Source organism: Cyprinodon variegatus, unplaced genomic scaffold (assembly GCF_000732505.1).
Source record: "Cyprinodon variegatus isolate N-32 unplaced genomic scaffold, C_variegatus-1.0 Scaffold10, whole genome shotgun sequence".
Taxonomy (NCBI): Eukaryota; Metazoa; Chordata; class Actinopteri; order Cyprinodontiformes; family Cyprinodontidae; genus Cyprinodon; species Cyprinodon variegatus.
In genome coordinates, this window is record NW_015150463.1 from 2,119,451 (window position 1) to 2,138,005 (window position 18,555).

An 18,555-nucleotide genomic window follows, 5' to 3' on the forward strand; every position below is an offset into this window, starting at 1 on the left:
TATATATATATATATATATATGTATATGTGTGTGTGTGTTTGTATTACTTTGTTATCAGAAACTGAGTTTTATTGTGTCTTATGTGTGTTTATGTGCGTTTTAATGCATATGCACTATTTTGCTCTTACAAGCTGGGTGGTCGTGATGAATCGTTTGTAATCAAAGTGTTAATTCTACATGAAATATTTGCTGGCAGGCAGTGATGACTGATCTGTTTGTTCAAGCACAGATAGAGTTCTCAGTATTGATCCAAGCTCTTCCCTGAATAGGATTTCTGCCACAGAGGGAAATAATGTAATAAAGATCTCATTATGTGTCCAATACTCGGTGAGTTTGGGGAGCTATGAGTCTTTTTTCAGTGATCCTTTTACATGACCCCTATAGAGGCAGTGTTTAAAGTTTATGTAATGTGGGTAAATTCCATTTGCATTATTTCATCATGTCCTTCGATTATTTTCTTGTCTTGCAGAGAGTTGTTTGACATTACAACAGAAAAAGAGGAAATAGAGGACCACTGGGACAAGACGCCTTCAGGTTCGGTTGTTACATAGTCAGTGTTCTTTGGCTTTGAGAGCAGCGACTCTATCAGGCAGAAGAAACCATGGATTTTGTAATGAAGCAAGCTTTGGGTGGTAAGTACTCTGCTACAGCATCCATGTTCTGCTCCTCTGAACATTTCTAGCCTGAAAATTATTGCTTAAGATCAAGAAAACCTCCTGCTGACTCCATTAAAAATTCTGCGTTATGTTGATAACGTTGTAACATTAATGTATTTATCACTCCTGAACATGCAGTAGCGTATTATTGATAGTCTTACTGTTCATATAATTATTTTAAATAAAATGAGGGATGCTGGAGAAACAAATGATTTGGGAAATTAACTGAGGCTCTGGCTAGAAACACATCTTCACTCTTCCCTGCATTGTTGTTAAAATCCAAATTAACATATGAAAAACCTGACATAAGCTGCAAAACTAATTCAATTTAAATTATTTGTCTAACCCTGGACCAAAGGTGCCCCTCCTTTTTGTTCCTCTGTTTTCATCCTTCATCATCGCTTCCAACGGAAAACATCATATTAATGAAGCCACTGACTACAACCAGTCCTCACATGTTAAATGTTTGATTCAATAACCTCTGTGACACATGAACATCATAAAACTTTCCAGACAGTAGCTCTTCCTCTATAGTTCCACAATCTTCCTCTTGCTTCTCCTCCAAACCCTCTGGCCTCCTTGTCTCCTACAGTTAGACCTATTCACTGAGAACAACATAAAGATGTCAGTGTGAATCTCCTTGTAAGTCAAGGGCCCCCAAGCCCCAGAGGTCATGCCTCTTTAAATCATCCCCCTCATCTAGTTTCATCAGTTCAATGACCACCAAGCCACAATGAAATGAGATTTATTCCTTTACAGCTCAGCTTGCCCTTCATCCTCCTCTATCAGCCAAGCTCTCCTTCATTTATCCTCCTCACTGCTCATGTCCTGCTGTCCTTTCTTCTTTACTTCTCCTTTATCCAATCTGTTCATCTGAGCTTTATTCACTTCATCGCGCCACTTAATATTTTTTTTCCCGGATCCTCTTTTATTTTCACTTTAATTCATCTGTTGTTCTCTAACTGCTGATTGAGCTAACTTAGCTGATGTTTAGTTTCAGGATTTTGTTGTCTTGTCTTTACATTGTGACACTTTACATAAAGTCTTGCAGATGTCATTCTTTCTCGAACTAATACCTTTTTTGCACTCTACTTTTTACTAATATCCATATACAATAAGATATCTTCATATTTTTGCCGCACATTATGGCTACAAATCGGGAAAGACAAGAAAATTCACCTTGGATACCTCAATGTTGTTTCAGACTAATTAAATGTATTATAATCGATAGTGTGATCTCAATTGTACCTCCATCTAAAGAAGCATCAATAAAGCCGTAAGTTAAAGGTGGGCACACCTATATAACCAGGTTTTTGCACCATTATATATTTCCTTAGAGTTTAACTTAACAGGTTTTTGCATGTTTTACATTAAATTACATTTGCATGGATGGTGGAAAAAGTTGAGAAAATATATCTGGTCTGTCTTTGGCAGAACCTTTTGATATTAGAAATAGTACAAAATTCTTTTCTTAAACAGGACTTTGAGTAATTTGGTAAGAATAACAATACTGTGTCCAAAGGATCAGAAAGGATAGGAATTCCTGCAGTTTAAATAAAGTATAAATGGGATTTTAAAGTAAATATATTTGATCTCTGAGTGTGATTCAGTGCCTTTAAAGATTAAATAAATGGGCTTACCAAGGGGATGATGTAATTGGTGTCGCATTTATATTAGATATATAAACAGGTCATAATTTGTGTTTTCTGTTTTATCTTTCTTATTATTCAAATTAGAAAAGTGTTCATACTGAGTTCATGTAAACTATATTAGTCAACTGCTCTATTTTTACTTAAGTATTAAAAAGAGAAAGACAAAATTGGACACATTTAAACTTTATTTCTTGTCCATTGTTGCTGTGCATAACATGTTTCTACTGTTTATTTTTAGTCCCTGGACCCGAAAAATGTTAAAAGAACAGAGAGGAACGTTAAAAGCAGGAAACAGGTTTCTTAATGCAGAACACAGAAACAAAGTCGTATACCGGTAATCAGTCCCTAACCTTTAAAACGTACACCCTGAGCAGTACGTCCTTCCTACTTTTTAAACATTGCTCCTTCTAATTCTCAGTTCTTTCTGTAAGCTGTGTTCCTTTTTATCTCAAGCTTTTTCTTTCCATTGGTTCTTCCTTTTCTTGTCATTTCTTGTCATCAAACCTCCTCCCTGGTGCTGATCTTCCTTCCTGTCCCTTCATGCAGCAGATCCACACTCTTCCTCCTTCAATTTCTGCATTTTAATTGCCTCTGTCACCCGCCTCCATACAACCTTCCATCCATACCAAGTTAAAAGGTCATAATTTGCCTCCCACTGAGAGTCTGTTAATGGCTGCTGACCCTTCTCTTTGAACTGGGTGGCTACCACTTCCCTGACACTCAGCTGGGTTTATATTAATGTATATACTCGATATTAAATAAATTATAGTAGCAAAGCCAGTACTCCTTCAATGGGAATTTCAATGTAGTTTTGCAGTGACCACGGTTAGTTACGGCTAGTTACGGTTTATTTTTAAGGAAATTTGAAAGCAACATCTCTGGTGTCTGTGATGCTGTCAGCCTGTTTTTCTTCTTCTTTCAGGAAACCAGAGCTGTGAGGTTCCCGTCCTTTCTCATAAAGTAGTTGAACAGAGAGATGAGGGAGAGATAATCTCTGTAGGATCAGAATTAGATGGTCCGGACCAGGCAGGGTCCAGCCTTCTGTTTCATTTCCTGTGCAGGAGTGAGAAAGATGAGCAGGCGAGGATACAGAGATAACCTGCAGCTGAAAGCCAGTTTAATCAAAGGCTCCCAAAGACCCCACCAGTTTGTGTTGCTCAGCAGCACTTTAGTATGTGTGAGGTTTCTGTGTGAGGATCGGACAGGTGTTAGTGCTACCAAACAAACAGGATCATGCCAGCTGATGAATTATGCGGGGCTTTAGCCTTCTCTCTGACTTATGAGGGTGTAATTTGTAGATGGAGGTGATCTATTATTTAAATTAGCTCAATTTTTCAAACCCTTCCACCCCTGAAGCACGGCCATCCATCTGATGGGCTGGAGGAGGAGTCAGCTGTGCACGCCTCATCTCCCTGATATCAACTTTCTTCTTGCACCCCTTGCTTTCAAACTTTCTTTGCTATTATTTATTGTAGTACGTAATCACTGTTGTTTAACCTGAAAATGTGATTTAGAAGGAAATTATTTATGGTTTTTTTTTTTTTACATTTTTATTAGTATACATGTTTAACTGTTGCATGCATATAAGCATATAAGCCCTTTGGGTCAATATGCTGTTAAAAGACTTTTTACTATGATTGCAATGAGAAATTCTTCATAAAATGAGTAAGGACCCTGAGCATCCTCTTAATCAGCCTGTCCAACAACAAGAGAGTGTCTGCAGTCAGAGGCCTCACCTGATCTACGGTAGGACAAACAGCTGCAGGAGGTTCTTCCTGTCTATAGGAAGCGTATTGCAGAAACCCCTAAGACACATTATAGCTGTGGATTTTTATGCAGCTGCTGGTCTTTTTGGTCTGTGTGTACCATTGTTCCACATCTAACCAGTGATACATGATTGGACAGATACTTGATTCGGATCTGGACTTTGACTGGGCCAATCCAACGTATAAAAGTACTTTGATCTCTGCTCTCCAATACAGCACAGACTGCATGTTAAGAGTTGCATGCAGAGGGATGACCTCTCTTCAGCTAGAAGGTTAAACTTCAGCTCCATTAAATCATCCACGGCCTCTTCCGGGTTTTCTGACTGATGTGCCCTCTAATTTATTACCTCTTCTGACTTACTCAGGTCAAGGTGTAGTTTAGTTTTATTAAAGTGAGGAGCATAAGAAAAAAAAAACTAAAGATGCAAGATGTAGATCAGCAAAGGACAAAGAGAAGGATAAAGGAATATATGATGGATAAAGAGCTTGCGTGAAAGTTAGATGGACCAAGTGGTCAGACTACATCCTCTTCAGTTATATTACTAATCCTAAATCTGACATGTCAAGTATTTCTGTCTGGATTACTTTTAGCCTGGAGCTTCCATTGAGCACCTTTGCCCTCTATGTGCTACTTTTATAGGTTTCAGTAAAATTCATAATTTTTTAGTAAATCAAATCAAATTTAGATTTTGATGCAAAGGGCTTTTCCATTATTGAAATACACACAGGGATACTTATTTAAGATTCGTTTTTTCTGTGTTCTACCATCTACTAGATATTGGTTGCAGTGTTTTTATCTTTTGAATACTGACATAGCTTCTTTTAGATTAAATATTTTTCATATGTCTGTTCTTTAATATGGAAGAAAATTAATGAAGTCATAGAGATTTCCTCCTTGAGCTGATATGTAAGTGTTTGCAAACATACCGTCATATATTTGAGTGTTTTAACACGTTGAGGAACCCCATCAGGCAGTCTGACCTTAACCCGACTCCCCAGTGAGTCCAATGGAACATTTTGCTGCCCGTTCCTCCCACCAACTGTGTGCTAATTTGTAGACCTCAGGTTTGCTGCCACCACACTGCGCTGCAGGGCCATTAGGGCCTCCGCATGGGTCTGCTGCTGAACAACAGGACCTGCCTTCCCTCACCTCACCAACCCCAGAGGGTGCGTTTGAAGCCAGATTTGATGCATGCACAGAAAAGTGTACTCCAAATTGTTCTGCTGCTTCTCCTGTGAGTCCTTATGAGGCCTCGGTTTGAGTATTTGACCACTTCTCATAGATAACCCCTAGTTATGATAAAAAGCACAGGAAGAGGTTTGAGAAAGAGGAATAATTACTGCCACTAAGTGCTGTCATTTCGCAGACATTAATTTAATATCTTTAGCAGCAATAACTCTGGACTTTTATTGGACCACTACAACACTTTGGATTTTTTTTTTCTTGAAAATTATTTTATGTTACTTTTTTGGTCAGTTTTCGATTAAGGAACTGGTTTGGACTTAACCTCAGCTGTTATAACGCTGACCTTACGTTTATCTCTGAAATACTGTGGTGTAAAGAGGAGTAACCTTCTCCAATGCCACAAAACAAGCCCAACACATTATCTCTGTGCTTGGCAGCTGGTATGGCTGATATGCCCCTGTCATGGTACTGGGAGGTAAAGCTATATGTCTCTATTAACGTCTTATTCCTCAGGATCCTTGTGATGTATAATAGAAATTTAACTTTATTGATCTCACGATGGAGGAATTAATACTGTGCATTTAACCAATCCCCTTGGGGAACAGTTGGTTGCCATTGTGCTGCACCTTGGAGAGCAGTGTGGGGTTAAGGGTCTTGCTCAGGGACCCAGAGTGCCAGCTGTGGGGATTGAACCGGTTACTTGCACATAGCACAAATGCAGTGCTCTAACCACTAAGCCTAGACTCCCCAACACTCCCAGGAATAATGCTGCGCACTGCATGGTCTGAATCACTGACTCCCAAGAACAAAAGCAGCTATCTGAAATATACTGTTTTCCACCTGTGGTGTAAATATTTTTCCTTTAGGTGAGTTTTAAAAGTATATCAGCATTAATGTTACCTTGATCAAAAGATGCTTTACAAATCTAATTCAGCTCTGACCAAGAACGTCTCATGTCCTAGAGAGCGGGGCAATATTATCAGGTCATTCAGTTCATGCTTTACGTGTCATCTTCTGGCATCAACCAAAGCATAGAACAATATCAAGTGGAAACTGAACATCCTGCATAAAGTCTTGCAAAAATAAGCAGTGAGTGGTTTGAGCGGCATGTGTCATGATCTAAGGACAGACTCCTGTCTAGTTGATTTTCAATATGAATACTTATTCCATAAGATTGATTTTTTTCTCTGATGCATCTCAACTCTTATTGCTTTTCTTTAAATTAACAATCTCAGCTGTGAAACACAGTAAATCTGTTTTCAGGTTCTGGCCTAATAAAGCTGTGAGGAAGATCAATACTCAGATGAAGTTTTCTCTCTGCTGGACAATCCATAATTCATACACTCTAAGGTGGTCCTGTATTTACTATTGATCAGACTGAGGTCACAACAGCATTATTGATATGTTGGAGGGAGAAGCTTTGATGTCTGCAGAGCGTCTGTTATCACGGATGAAGATGTTAGCTGCTTTAAAGAACAGATGCAGAGAAAAGCCTTAAAACAAAGGATGGGGTGGTGCCTTTTTTCACGGAATTTTAATCCGCTTGATGGTCAGCCTACACTTTTATATTAAAAACATGCTTTATGGATGTGAAAAGGTTCAATATTAAATACACCTGGTGCCACACACAGAGCTTTGTGTCTAAACACATTAATCGAGAGATGAGAGGAAGGGAAATCTGGTAGAAAACAGTGTACAGACAAAAGGGATGACCACACCCTGGAGATTACTGTCATATAAGAACCATTTTGAAATATGTGTGGGGTGGTCACACAGATTGGTCTGCAGCTGGAGTCAGTGGTTTAAGGCCCACCATGCCAAGACGTCTGCAAAACATGGGTTTCAGCTGTGGCATTCCTTTTGTTAAACAAGAGACAGCATCAGAAGTGTCTGGTCTGAGCTAAAGACAAAAGGACTGGACATTTTAGCTTTGCTGAAATATTAAATCTTTTTTTTTTTTTACAACCATAGACTGCGGGAGGATTTATTTTAGGCAACATTTTAAAGAATGTAAGCCTTTTTATGTTTCACTATTTACCTTTCAATTTATGTATTGCAAACTGCTGCGGTTTGCACAAAAACTGTTCGCATTTCATTACATATCTGCTATATAAAGTGAAGTAGAATGCGGACGCACAGGTAGGAGGGACAGATGGCCGACACCGGACGGAAGAATGTATCTTCCCCAGCCTCCTTTGTTCTCTGAAGCCTTTCCAGCTGGCTCTTCCTCCTCTTTCTTGTTTTCTTGGACATCTTAAGGATCTGCAGTTCATCCACTCACTGCATAACTCTCAGTACATAGACAATGGATTTTAGATATTAAATATTGCACATTTATACTCCTGACTTAAAGTTATACTTTGAAGCATAATCTATAATCTATGCCAAATGCATTTTACAACATTTTCCTGATTGATTGCTTAATCATGTGTGTTTGTCTGATCTGGGTCCAGGGGCCACCAAGGACATGGGTAAGATGCTCGGTGGGGAGGAGGAGAAAGATCCGGATGCAGCTAAGAAGGAAGAGGAGCGACAAGAGGCGCTAAGGCAACAGGAGGAGGAGAGGAAGGCCAAACATGCTCGCATGGAGGCAGAAAGGGAAAAAGTACGGCAGACCATCAGGGACAAGGTAAACATTTACAGATTATTTAAACACATTTAATGATAGATGATCAGATATATATTTAGAATGATGTTAATGTTATTTATTGCTGACTGATCAATGATGTTTACTTTGGGATTTTTTTAAGGACAGTAGAAAGCCTCCATGATTGACTTACTGCATCTTTATGCCAGTAGGACAACATTTTAAAGTTCCGCTGTTGGATTTAGCACAAGGGCTCAACTAATATATGAGCAGTGACATTTTATTACAGAAAACACAAAAAAAGTTCAAGTTTTGTATGTAGTCCCCTTTCAGTTACACCTCCTTACAAACTTTTAAAGCAGTCGTGGTTTAAGCTTTACTGCTCTTTCACTCATTTCCATTGTATGTGTGAAACTATGACTATGAAAAAAAACATCAAGGACAAATATTGGATCTAATCTAGGACAGCTATTTCTTAAAGGCTTTGTTTGAGCCTTATTTTTCCCCTTTGTTGCTGCGTCCCAATTTCACGGCTAATTTTAAAAGGCTCCAGGCTTCTGCGTATTTTATCAAAAATAACTCAAACAGGAAAATGCTCATTACTGCCGAAAATACTTCAAATACTCTCATCTATTAAAGACCAGTTTCTTACTTTATTATCAGAAATGCTAGATGTTTGTACTCTGCAGCTGAATTGGTAAATCCTTGAAAATATAAAATTTTTTCTCCATTCAACAGATTTTTCAAAAATGTGTATTTAAGACATTAAGAGGGGTTTGTTTAGCCATTAGAGCCTAATAAGACACTGAGGCTTCCTATTCAGCTATTCTCATAATAGATTATTGAAATGGGTTGTGATTTCTTATGTACTCCTGTCTTTAAAAGAAAATTATGCTTGTGTGATGGGAAAATGTATGTGGACCTATACATTCTTTGATTTATTGTGACATTTAAATTTTTCTGATTGTTCAACAAATTTAATTCCAAAGAAAAATGAAATAAGCAAATACCAGAAACTGGGAAGTAGGAATTAGAATGTTGTCAGACCCATTTCACAAATTTAATTACTTTTTACTCGACTTGAGGAAAAAGGTTGTTGGACTTGACTTGACTTGGTCTTTCTAGTCATTGATATTTTGATATTGCCGTGTCAGTAGCTTACTCTAGTTGCACATAAAGTTTTTCTAAAAGATTGCTGCATTTGCTGATGTATTATTTGTTATTTGTATTTGCACTTTCTTTATGCTCATTTTAGCCCCTCTTAGGAAAGTATAAAATAATGGCAAAATGTGCAAGATCCAGTGTGAAACAATTGCAAGAAAATATTTAATTCCAAAAGGGAGAAAACTCAAACAATGCTCAGAGTAGAGTATGAAAGTTAATGTTCACTGAACTGGAAGCCAAAGCTGTCACAACAAATCCCATGACGCTTTGCGAGGAGAGCTCCCGCAAAGCAATCTGGGACATATCTGCTCATCTAGTGACCATAGATGATCATTATTTGTGCATAAATACCTAAACATAAATAATTTTTTAAGGTGCATTGTGGGAAATTTCGAGTCCACTACTTTTTCGTCTACTAGACGTTCGGACACTCATTTAAAATAGGCGTAACCACTATATAGTGCCCTTTAAAGGCGTAAGGGCCAATGTTTCGACACAGCCTTAGAGTTGCTGTAGATCATTTATCCAAATAATTTCAGCTGGTCTTTAATTGTCTCAATTGTCACCAACTGTCTTTGTGGTTTTCCACTATATTGCCAGAAGATGGCGTCACTTCTATTTATGTCTGCTGATGGTCCTCAGCGCTGGAATTCTTTTTAGGCTCAAAAAAGACCAAACACCCACTGTCACTATTTCTTGGTGTATTTAATCTTATTTTAACAAGATCAAATAGTGTTTGGTCTTTTTTGAATTGGCATTAAATGTAACTATGCATCTTTAAGGTACTTTCAGCAAGATTTTTTAAAAAGGAGACAGAGGCATCCCTGGTGACAGTGATGTCAGCATTACCACTGGCTGTATTGACATTATGCACAGGCTGCCAGTGCTGCTCCTAAGATGCAGGTATTGTCTTGAAAAACATCAACATGTAAAGTCTTCCCAGAGGTCATAATAGAAAGTGTTTTACCCAGCAGAAACACATTCTTCGTATTTATTTTTTTACTTAATATCTTACTAAAGCAATGCTTGCAGTAAGCTAATATTAAAGTTTAAGTTAATTGACCTGGAAATGTGGACCTGGTTGAATTCCCATTTTTGAATTAAAGAATAATAATCATTGGTAATTTGTTAGGTGTCATACATGTATGTCTTTTTTTTCTATTTATCATTTTCCAGTGTCAGTGGTTTATTTTTAGTTTCTCTGTAATTTTATATCTTTGTAGTTGTTTTCTGGCACTGTTTTTTTGTGTGTGTTACTCGCTGTACCCCACCCCCCTATACCAGTTTCCTTTCCCCTTGGCTCCCTTCTAATAATTTCTATCTACACCTGATCCATATCAGTTGTTTACCCCAGTTTTGGGTGCACCGCCCAATCTCAGACACTCTGGTTTAACAGTCCAGACCAAGAATGTCCCCAAGTGCTGCAGTCCCAGAGGTCATGCTGGAAGCCGATCCTGGTCAGGGATCCAGAACAGACAGGAACAGAACGGGTGGCAGGATCCAGGCTTCCAGGCATCCACAAGCTCCCAGGCGGGTTCAGAGTCTGACAGGGTCCGAAAGCGTGACTAGGTGGCAGACAGGATCAGGTGCAGACGGGCAGACTCAGTGGCAGAGGGTAGCTGAGACAGGACGTGGAACCAGAACTTGATGCAAACTGGTCTCCTCCCTGGAGCCAGGCTTACTTGGATAAAAACTGAACCTCCCCACATATAGAGCTAAAAACCCAGAGGACTCAGCGGGGGACGAACAGTGAACGATCAGGAGACGATACAGACACAAAAACCCTCATTCCAGTGGCCCCAGGATCCAGGACAAGAACCATGAAATAAAAATAACAGAGAGGCTAACAGAAAGACAAATAATGATCTGGCACTGAATGCTCAGGCTGAACTGAATATAACCAGGAGGAAACAGGTGTGAGGAATAAATTATAATTGAGGCAGGGGGGGGGAAACGACAGGTGAAAGGAATTACTAATTAAGGAGAAGCAAACAGGCCAGATCATGACAAATATTTGCTGAAATTAGTGGATGTTTTAATTATTTTGCCTAATATTTCCTTTAAAAAGCAACATCAGCACTAATTTTCCAAGTAAAGTTCTCTGTGGTTGTTCGGATTTAAAAAAATCATATTTTATAGATCTTGAATTATCATGACTCTGATCAAGATACATATTTGATCAAATTACTTGCTTTAGCCTGAAAAATATGATTTTTTTTTTAGGATTCAACTTGAGATTTGCATTTTCTTTGGAAATCATTTTAGACTTAATTTCTTTACTTTGAGCTTGGCTCAAGACTGATGTGAAAAGGGTTAGTTGTGACTTAAAAATATACTAATCTGTTCTGCATTTAAGCAAATTTCTGTTATTTGATATTAAATGAAATACCTTATGGACTAATGTGCTTACCTGTGAACACTAGGGCTGTGTTTAAAAAGATTGATGGTCCAATTTTAAATCAAGTCTTATATAAACTCCTACAAATATTTTCATATAACCAAGATAAGAAAAAATGCATATCACACTGTCCTTAAATCCACCACTTACTACTATTACTTCATGAAATTGCTGTTTACTGTTAATTAGGGGTGAAACAATTAATCGGAATAATTGTGATTAATCGATTATTAAAATAATCGTCAACTAATTTAGTAATTGATTAATCGTAAACTGGAGTATAAAGACTGTAAAATTTGCCATTTAGCTGCCAAAGTGACCCACTTAGAGCAGTAATTGTAAGAAAACAGTATATATATATATATATTAATATTTTGCATTTAAGATTTAAATGCAAAATCTGTTAATATACCCTATCCTTGACTTTTAACTCCCCCATGAATGCCATTTTTGCCAAGTCTCTTCCATTTTGTTAAATCGTGAAAACAGAGCTAGTAAGCCTGTAGTACCTTAGATGTTCTTGGTTGCTGTGTTTTAGTTAGTGGTCCGCTCTCAGGGTAACTTTGGTTGGCCAACCTTTTCTGGAAAGGTTAACAACTTTTCCATTTTTCTTCTTTTGTAGATAATGGCCCGCACTGATTTTTGCTATAAAGTCTAAATAGATTTGCCATTCCCTTTCCAGACTGATAGATGTCAATTTCTTTTTATTTTGCTTATTTTTTTTCTCCAACACTTTTTCAGAACTTTCAACACATCTTGTCTGGTGAGCTCAAATTTATATCACCAGGTTTGGCAGTGATATGGCTCAGCCATTAATAGTACAGCTGAACCAAAAAAGTGGATAATCAAATTTAACTCAAGATCTGAAAATAAAGGCAAACAATTCTTTACATAGGACCAAGTCGATTTGAAAAGATTTTTTCCTCTTGCAGAGTAAATCACTATCCTAAAACTGCCTTTTGTTTTTGTTCAGGTTGTCTTTGTCTCATATTGACATTTTCTTTTATTTGTGTACACATTTAGAGTGACCAAGCAAAAACAAATAAAATCTATACAAGGGGAAATACATTTTTCACACCAATGTAGTTTAGTTGAATATGCTAAAATCTATATCTGTAAATTTCATCTTGATTTTAAATGCAGCAGGTTTTTCTGCTCCTTACATCTGAATTCAACATAAAGATAGAATGTTATTTACTGCCCACTTGTAGTCTTTGATTTGAGCATTTTTTAAACTGAGTGCACAAATTGCTCTCCTTCAATAACCTTCTGTCTTTCTTTTCTTATCACCTGTTTTTTTTTTTACCTTTAAGTACGGCTTAAAAAAGAAGGAAGAAAAAGAGGCGGAGGAGAAAGCCGCCATGGAGCAGGCCTGTGAGGGTTCGCTGACACGCCCAAAGAAGGCAATCCCAAGAGGCTGTGGAGACGATGAAGAGGATGAGGAGAGCATCCTTGACACAGTCCTCAAGTATCTGCCCGGACCTCTGCAGGACATGTTCAAGAAGTAAATGGAAGAACAAGGAGTATCAAACGAACCCTGAGTTCAGGGTCCGTTCCGGCCTGGGTCAGGCTGCAGGGCAAATGGGGAAGCAGGGATCTTTGTGTCGGGAACCTTTAGTATAGACTCAGATGGTTTTATTGTAGATGTTTGGGTTGCAGAATTTGTCGGGAGCAAAATAGATCTGGGAGGGGGGGATTCTCAAACTTTTAGAGGCTACACACTGCCTTTGTAGAGACATTTTATTCTTTTCTACTCCTTAACGGCTGCGTTGATTGGATTTTGGTTTTGCTGCATCATATTTTAAACTGCCAGCGAGTGCATGTTTTTATTTTTTTTATTTTACATTGATTTAGACTGAAGTGTTTGTCACATTCCTATAATGGAGGACAACATTCCGCATTACACCTTTTCAAAGAGCTATGTCACCATGTTTTCCAGCAAGCTTCAGTCATTATAGAGAATGTTTCCTACATCTGCAAACCCGAACGTCTTATTTCAATGACATTTACTACATTAGAAAAGTATTTAGGACATGTGCCTTCATATTGTCTCCTAAAGCAGTGGAAGTAGTAAGTGAGGGTTTCATTTTTGAGTTAAGTATTGCTGTTCAAGGACGGTCTTGAAATTATCTATTTTGTTTTACAATAGCACTATTTTTCACACAGAAGCGTTCAGGAAGACCAGGAAAATAGACTGTTTTATTTTACAAACACATTCCCAACAGCTATTTAGACTGCCACAGAGTTTACAAAACTACTAAATTCTACATCTTAAGCAGCCTGAAAACTAGGGCATTCGACCAGGAGATATTAAGATGTTTAAGCAGATGTTCTGCAACCCTTTTAGTAATTTTGTTTTGGTTTATATATGAAAAGAAATAAAAACAAAGTTATTATGATTTTAGCAGTCTGATCCAGTTAGACAATCAAACAGTCCACCACTGGCTAAAAATAAATTATCTAATTCAAATTACTAATTCATAGTTTATAATTTTTTCATCCTGAATTTTAATGCATATAGAATATAGGTATCAGGTAATCCTCTGGGATAATGTTTCTTATGTTAATGTTAAAAAAAGAAATTATTTCATCGCAATCTGAGTTTTTCTTTTTTTTTTTTTTACTTGACTGCATCTCCTTGACATTAAGACCAAAGAAATCCTGGTGAGATACCTCTATTTCTTTAGGCACCACCAGTTTGCGTACAGGAACTAAATTTTCTTGGCTTGCTGGTGAAAAAATCTGCTGTACTGCATAGAAAATAAAAGTTTAGGCCAAGTTGGAGGAGGACGGGTGTGTGAGCTGTCACTGCCTAAAGAACTATTACTACTTTACATTCCTGAATCTCTTAGTCCATAGAGATATTATAATAATGTATTTGAGTAGATGTAATGTAATCCGCAACAATCTCTATTTAGTAAAAGTAACTGAATATGTGTACATTCATAGGGGAAACAAAGCATGTCAGTCATTTCTAAACAAGTTGTGGGGATGTGGAAGTAGAAAATTGCTCCACAATTTAATAATGTCAGAGATCACTAGGACTAATGATGAAGCTGCACACTATAAAACCAGTTTCTTAATTTTCTCATTTTCTAGTTCAGATAGGACTTTTCACTAGAAAAAGCCATATTCTTTAGACTGCAATAACTAAAAATGATTTAAAAAGTATCAGTATAACATTGAAGCTTTCTAATGTTTATTTTCTGTTGTAAAATTAGACATAAGGTATTTCCATACTTTGTAAATCTCCATTACTTCACTACCTTGTATACTAAACATAAACAACAGAAAAAAATATATAGAAAAAGAGAATCCATTGTCAGAAGTGTCTCTGTGTTAAATGTGAATTGTAAGTGTGTTTGGTTTATGTATGTGTGTCTTTCTACATGTCTGTGATGCGAGACCATGTTGTTGATTCACGTAGTCTTTGTTTAAACTGTAAAGGTGTCTTTGAGCTAAAATGTGCACAGGAAGAAGCTGATGTGGTCTTCAAGTTGTGCCATGTAAAAAGGAAAAAAAAGATACTCAACACATTCCTTTTATATATTGAGCATGCAAGTGTTTGGTAGAGATAAGAATACACCAAATGTCAGACACAAACACGTGTGTATTCAATCTTGAGTTGCTGTTTCTGTAAAAGTCTCCAGGCAACAGAATCTGCACGGATACAGAAAAATCTGTTTTATCTTGGGCTCGAGGAAGCTTTCATGTACTTTGCTGTTTGAGTAAATGAGTAGAGACTTCATGGTTAGTTTTTCTTGGATGGTAGGTCACTCTAAGGATGGGGGAAGAGGGAAACAATTTATGTAGTTTCAGAAAAATACTGCCTGTTTTTCTTATTTTGTTTTTCTTTTGGTAAGAAAATATATTTAAAAAAAAAAACATTTCTAGTACTAAACTGGTTGCTTAAGCACCAATTTTCTACATTTACACTGCCACAAGTTTGACTTATGGACCTGATAGACTGCTATACATGGCTTCAAGCACTGAGCCTAATAAAATAATGGAAACCAACAAGTTTCCTATTTAAAAAGCACCATTTTCGGATTTTGGGACCAAAACATTAAATTATTACTAACAATATAAAATAGTATAAGAATAACATGAACTTACTGTCTCCATTTTCCAGCCATTATTGGCCTACAATTATTTATACCGCTCGCAGATTTAAATTTGTTATTATTTATACCTGACCAAGAAGTTTGTTTCAAATAAGAAAAGACAAACAATTCTTTAAAGATAACAGAACAATGTAAAAAGAATACGGTACAATTTTATGCAAATATTTTATATCTATATAAATATACTTAACTAAAAGATGCAGTTGTGAGATTATTTTCACCAAATTATTGCCATTCCAACAGTCAAATCATGCTTACAACTGCTGACCTGCTGTTTGCATGTTTCCACTGGTGTTTTAATGATTTGTCTTTGAGATTCAAGCCTCCTTGCCATCACCCTGATCTATTGTTCACGCCACAGATTCCCAGAATCAAGTCAGGACTCTGGTTTGGCCTCTCTAAAAATGCTATACAATGTGATTTTAAACTTAAATCTGCTAGGTTTATGAATAATTTTGTGCTTAACTGGATTTGGAGCTGCGGTAACAGCTAAACGTATCATTAGCTAGTAATGTTAGCGCATCTTTTGAAAAAGGAACGATTTTTGTGGTTAAACTTCAGGTTACATTAAACTCAAAGCACTGCAAATCTGCAATATTCTAATATATTCTACTGAAACATTTCGGAAATAGCCGCTGCCGTAGTTATCAGCAGTGTGGGGAATGAACCCTGAAAGCTGTCACTCACAAATACTTCTAGAAAGGATTATACACTGATACACAGTGCTAATCTATAAAATAAATCACTTTCACATCTTGCATGCCCAACCTTTCTTGCCGCACAAACAGCGTCAGACCCTGTGAGTCATTTAAGTCAGTCCTGCATATTCCCATTAATACAAATGGCACTAACCATAGAAGAAGCAACACAGGGGTAGTCTTTCACAGGCATGGTGTAAGTACAGAGCAATATAACCACAGTGGAAATATTCATTGCAAAGTGTTATATTCACATCAGACAATGCCTAAAAGCAACACTTGTGTGGTCAAACAGTGTAGAATTATATGAAAATACACTTCCTTTAGGTTGGCGTTATGCTACCAGTTGTTGAATGCATGCAGCCTTTTCTCAGCCAGCCACTTTAGGGAATGTCGGGCACTAGATGTTAGCATATTCAAGGGAGCTCTTTGTATCTCCAGACCACAAGTAGCTTTGAAAAAAGATCATAAAAGCATAATATTTTGGCTTCTGTCTGAAGATTCCAGGGCTGCTCTGTACTAAGTGTGATGCCCTCAAAAACAGTTAAATTGTGTCAATTATCAAACTCAAATCAATGGAATAACAAAGTGCAAGTAAAGTTACAAACTTTTCTACTTAGTTGCAAGTCTGTAAAACCAGCGTTCAGAAAGGTTTAGAAGTAGATTAACAGGCTTCTAGATGGTTCTGCCATCTGTATTACACAATGGGATAGGGTTAGGGTTTTCTATAGATATTTCGGGTTTGTTGTGTAAATGCAAAATTGTCAGTTTGAAGATTTACACAAGCATTGCTTATTTGTTATCAAATTCAAAAAGAAATCAAGTTTAAACATTTTGTTTGTTTTGGTCATGAAAATAGTTTTTACAAATGATCTAATGCAGACAACTTAGGTCATTTTACCAATTCTGAAGGACTTAGCTTTAGCACCTTTTAAATGGAAATGTTGAAGTGCACATATGTTGTCATAATTATCCTGGTAAACTGGCTCAAAGACAGAACTCCTAAGCCCTGTAGTTATACAGATGATGAGACCAGAATGTTATTTTGAGCCAACCAACATCTAGTTAAGAGACAAAATTAGGATGTGTGAGTAAAACGTTTTCTTTTGATAAATTTTATATAGCGGTAGAGTTTATCTTTATTTTTATAACCGCAAACACTGTTTTATCCAAATTCTCACGTCTCCTTTTGGTAAGACAACCCATTGAGAAAAGATTTCTATTTTAGCACAGCCAAGTTACTTAGAAATATAAATTGAACAACAGATATGTTGACATGAAATTAACATCATATTTTGGTAACAACCCCAGAAATATACATGCAGAATATAGTCCAAAGTAATTCCTCTGTAGAGCAAGAATGTTGTTTTATGTTTTAAATAGATAGACATACTGAATATTGATTAATACTTAAGCCTTTGTTGGTAGAGACAGATTTAAGACATTGCCTGGATTAGAAAGAAATTCCCACAGTATAAAGTACAAAAGATGTGCTTTTCTGGTGTTTCATAATCTTCCTCCTAAGCATTATGTGTGTAACAACAATATTCAAATAGTGAATTTGTAATCCCGTCTGGCAAGAATACTCTGTCCCATGTTTTTACAAATGTTTCCAAGTAAACTTTAAACAACATTCAGCATATTTCCATTTAACTTGTGTATATTCAGTTTACACAAAGGCCATTGAAAACAATTCCTGATATTGATCTGTCTAAATCTCTCTTCTGAACAGTCATTGGTGCTTTTTATCATTCGTTTCTTTCCCTGTTAGAAGTCTTGCAAGGAATACTTTTGATGAAATGAGGATGTTTCCTTTTACTTCCGTATTTTGGCTGCGTCGGTGCTCACTGGAAGAAATAGATCTTAAGTCACTGTTATCTCTTTTACATTAAGGTAGAGAAAGTCTTCAGAATGTAATTTTCTTTTATTCTTAATACAATATATTTGTCATGAATAACATTTATATGGGCCAATAGTTTGGATTGAATCAGATAATGGATCATTTGCATTGATAGGGGAATATATATTTCATCCCACTTAATTACTCAGGGTTGTTACTAAAATCGGGTGTAAATACCTTGTCAACAGACACATTACACCTATATTTATTATATATACCAATAAAATGGGCACTGTGGGACTCTGGGCTTAATTAAACTATCATTAATAATAAAACTCTCCTTTTCTCTCTTTCTCACAAAATTTCTTTTCCCTTTAATTCTTTTTACTGGTAGGCCGGATGGTGATCCCCTGATATTATCACATTCAAACAAGCCCCCTTACAATAGAAAACCTTTAAAAAGCATAAGAACGGAAGCTGGGA

The 18,555-nt window shown here is 36.8% G+C and overlaps 1 protein-coding gene across 1 annotated transcript in view; it reads left to right on the forward strand.

Moving 5' to 3' along the window:
• The window catches only part of cplx2 (complexin 2), a 45,324-nt gene extending 27,735 nt beyond the window's left edge, over window positions 1-17,589 (forward strand). The window contains exons 2-4 of the mRNA XM_015379777.1: window positions 471-633; window positions 7,715-7,890; window positions 12,724-17,589. Of these exons, the coding sequence (XP_015235263.1) occupies window positions 603-633; window positions 7,715-7,890; window positions 12,724-12,918 (402 nt within the window). The 5' untranslated portion in view covers window positions 471-602 and the 3' untranslated portion in view covers window positions 12,919-17,589. The remainder of the gene's footprint in view (window positions 1-470; window positions 634-7,714; window positions 7,891-12,723) is intronic.
• Window positions 17,590-18,555: the final 966 nt, after the last annotated feature.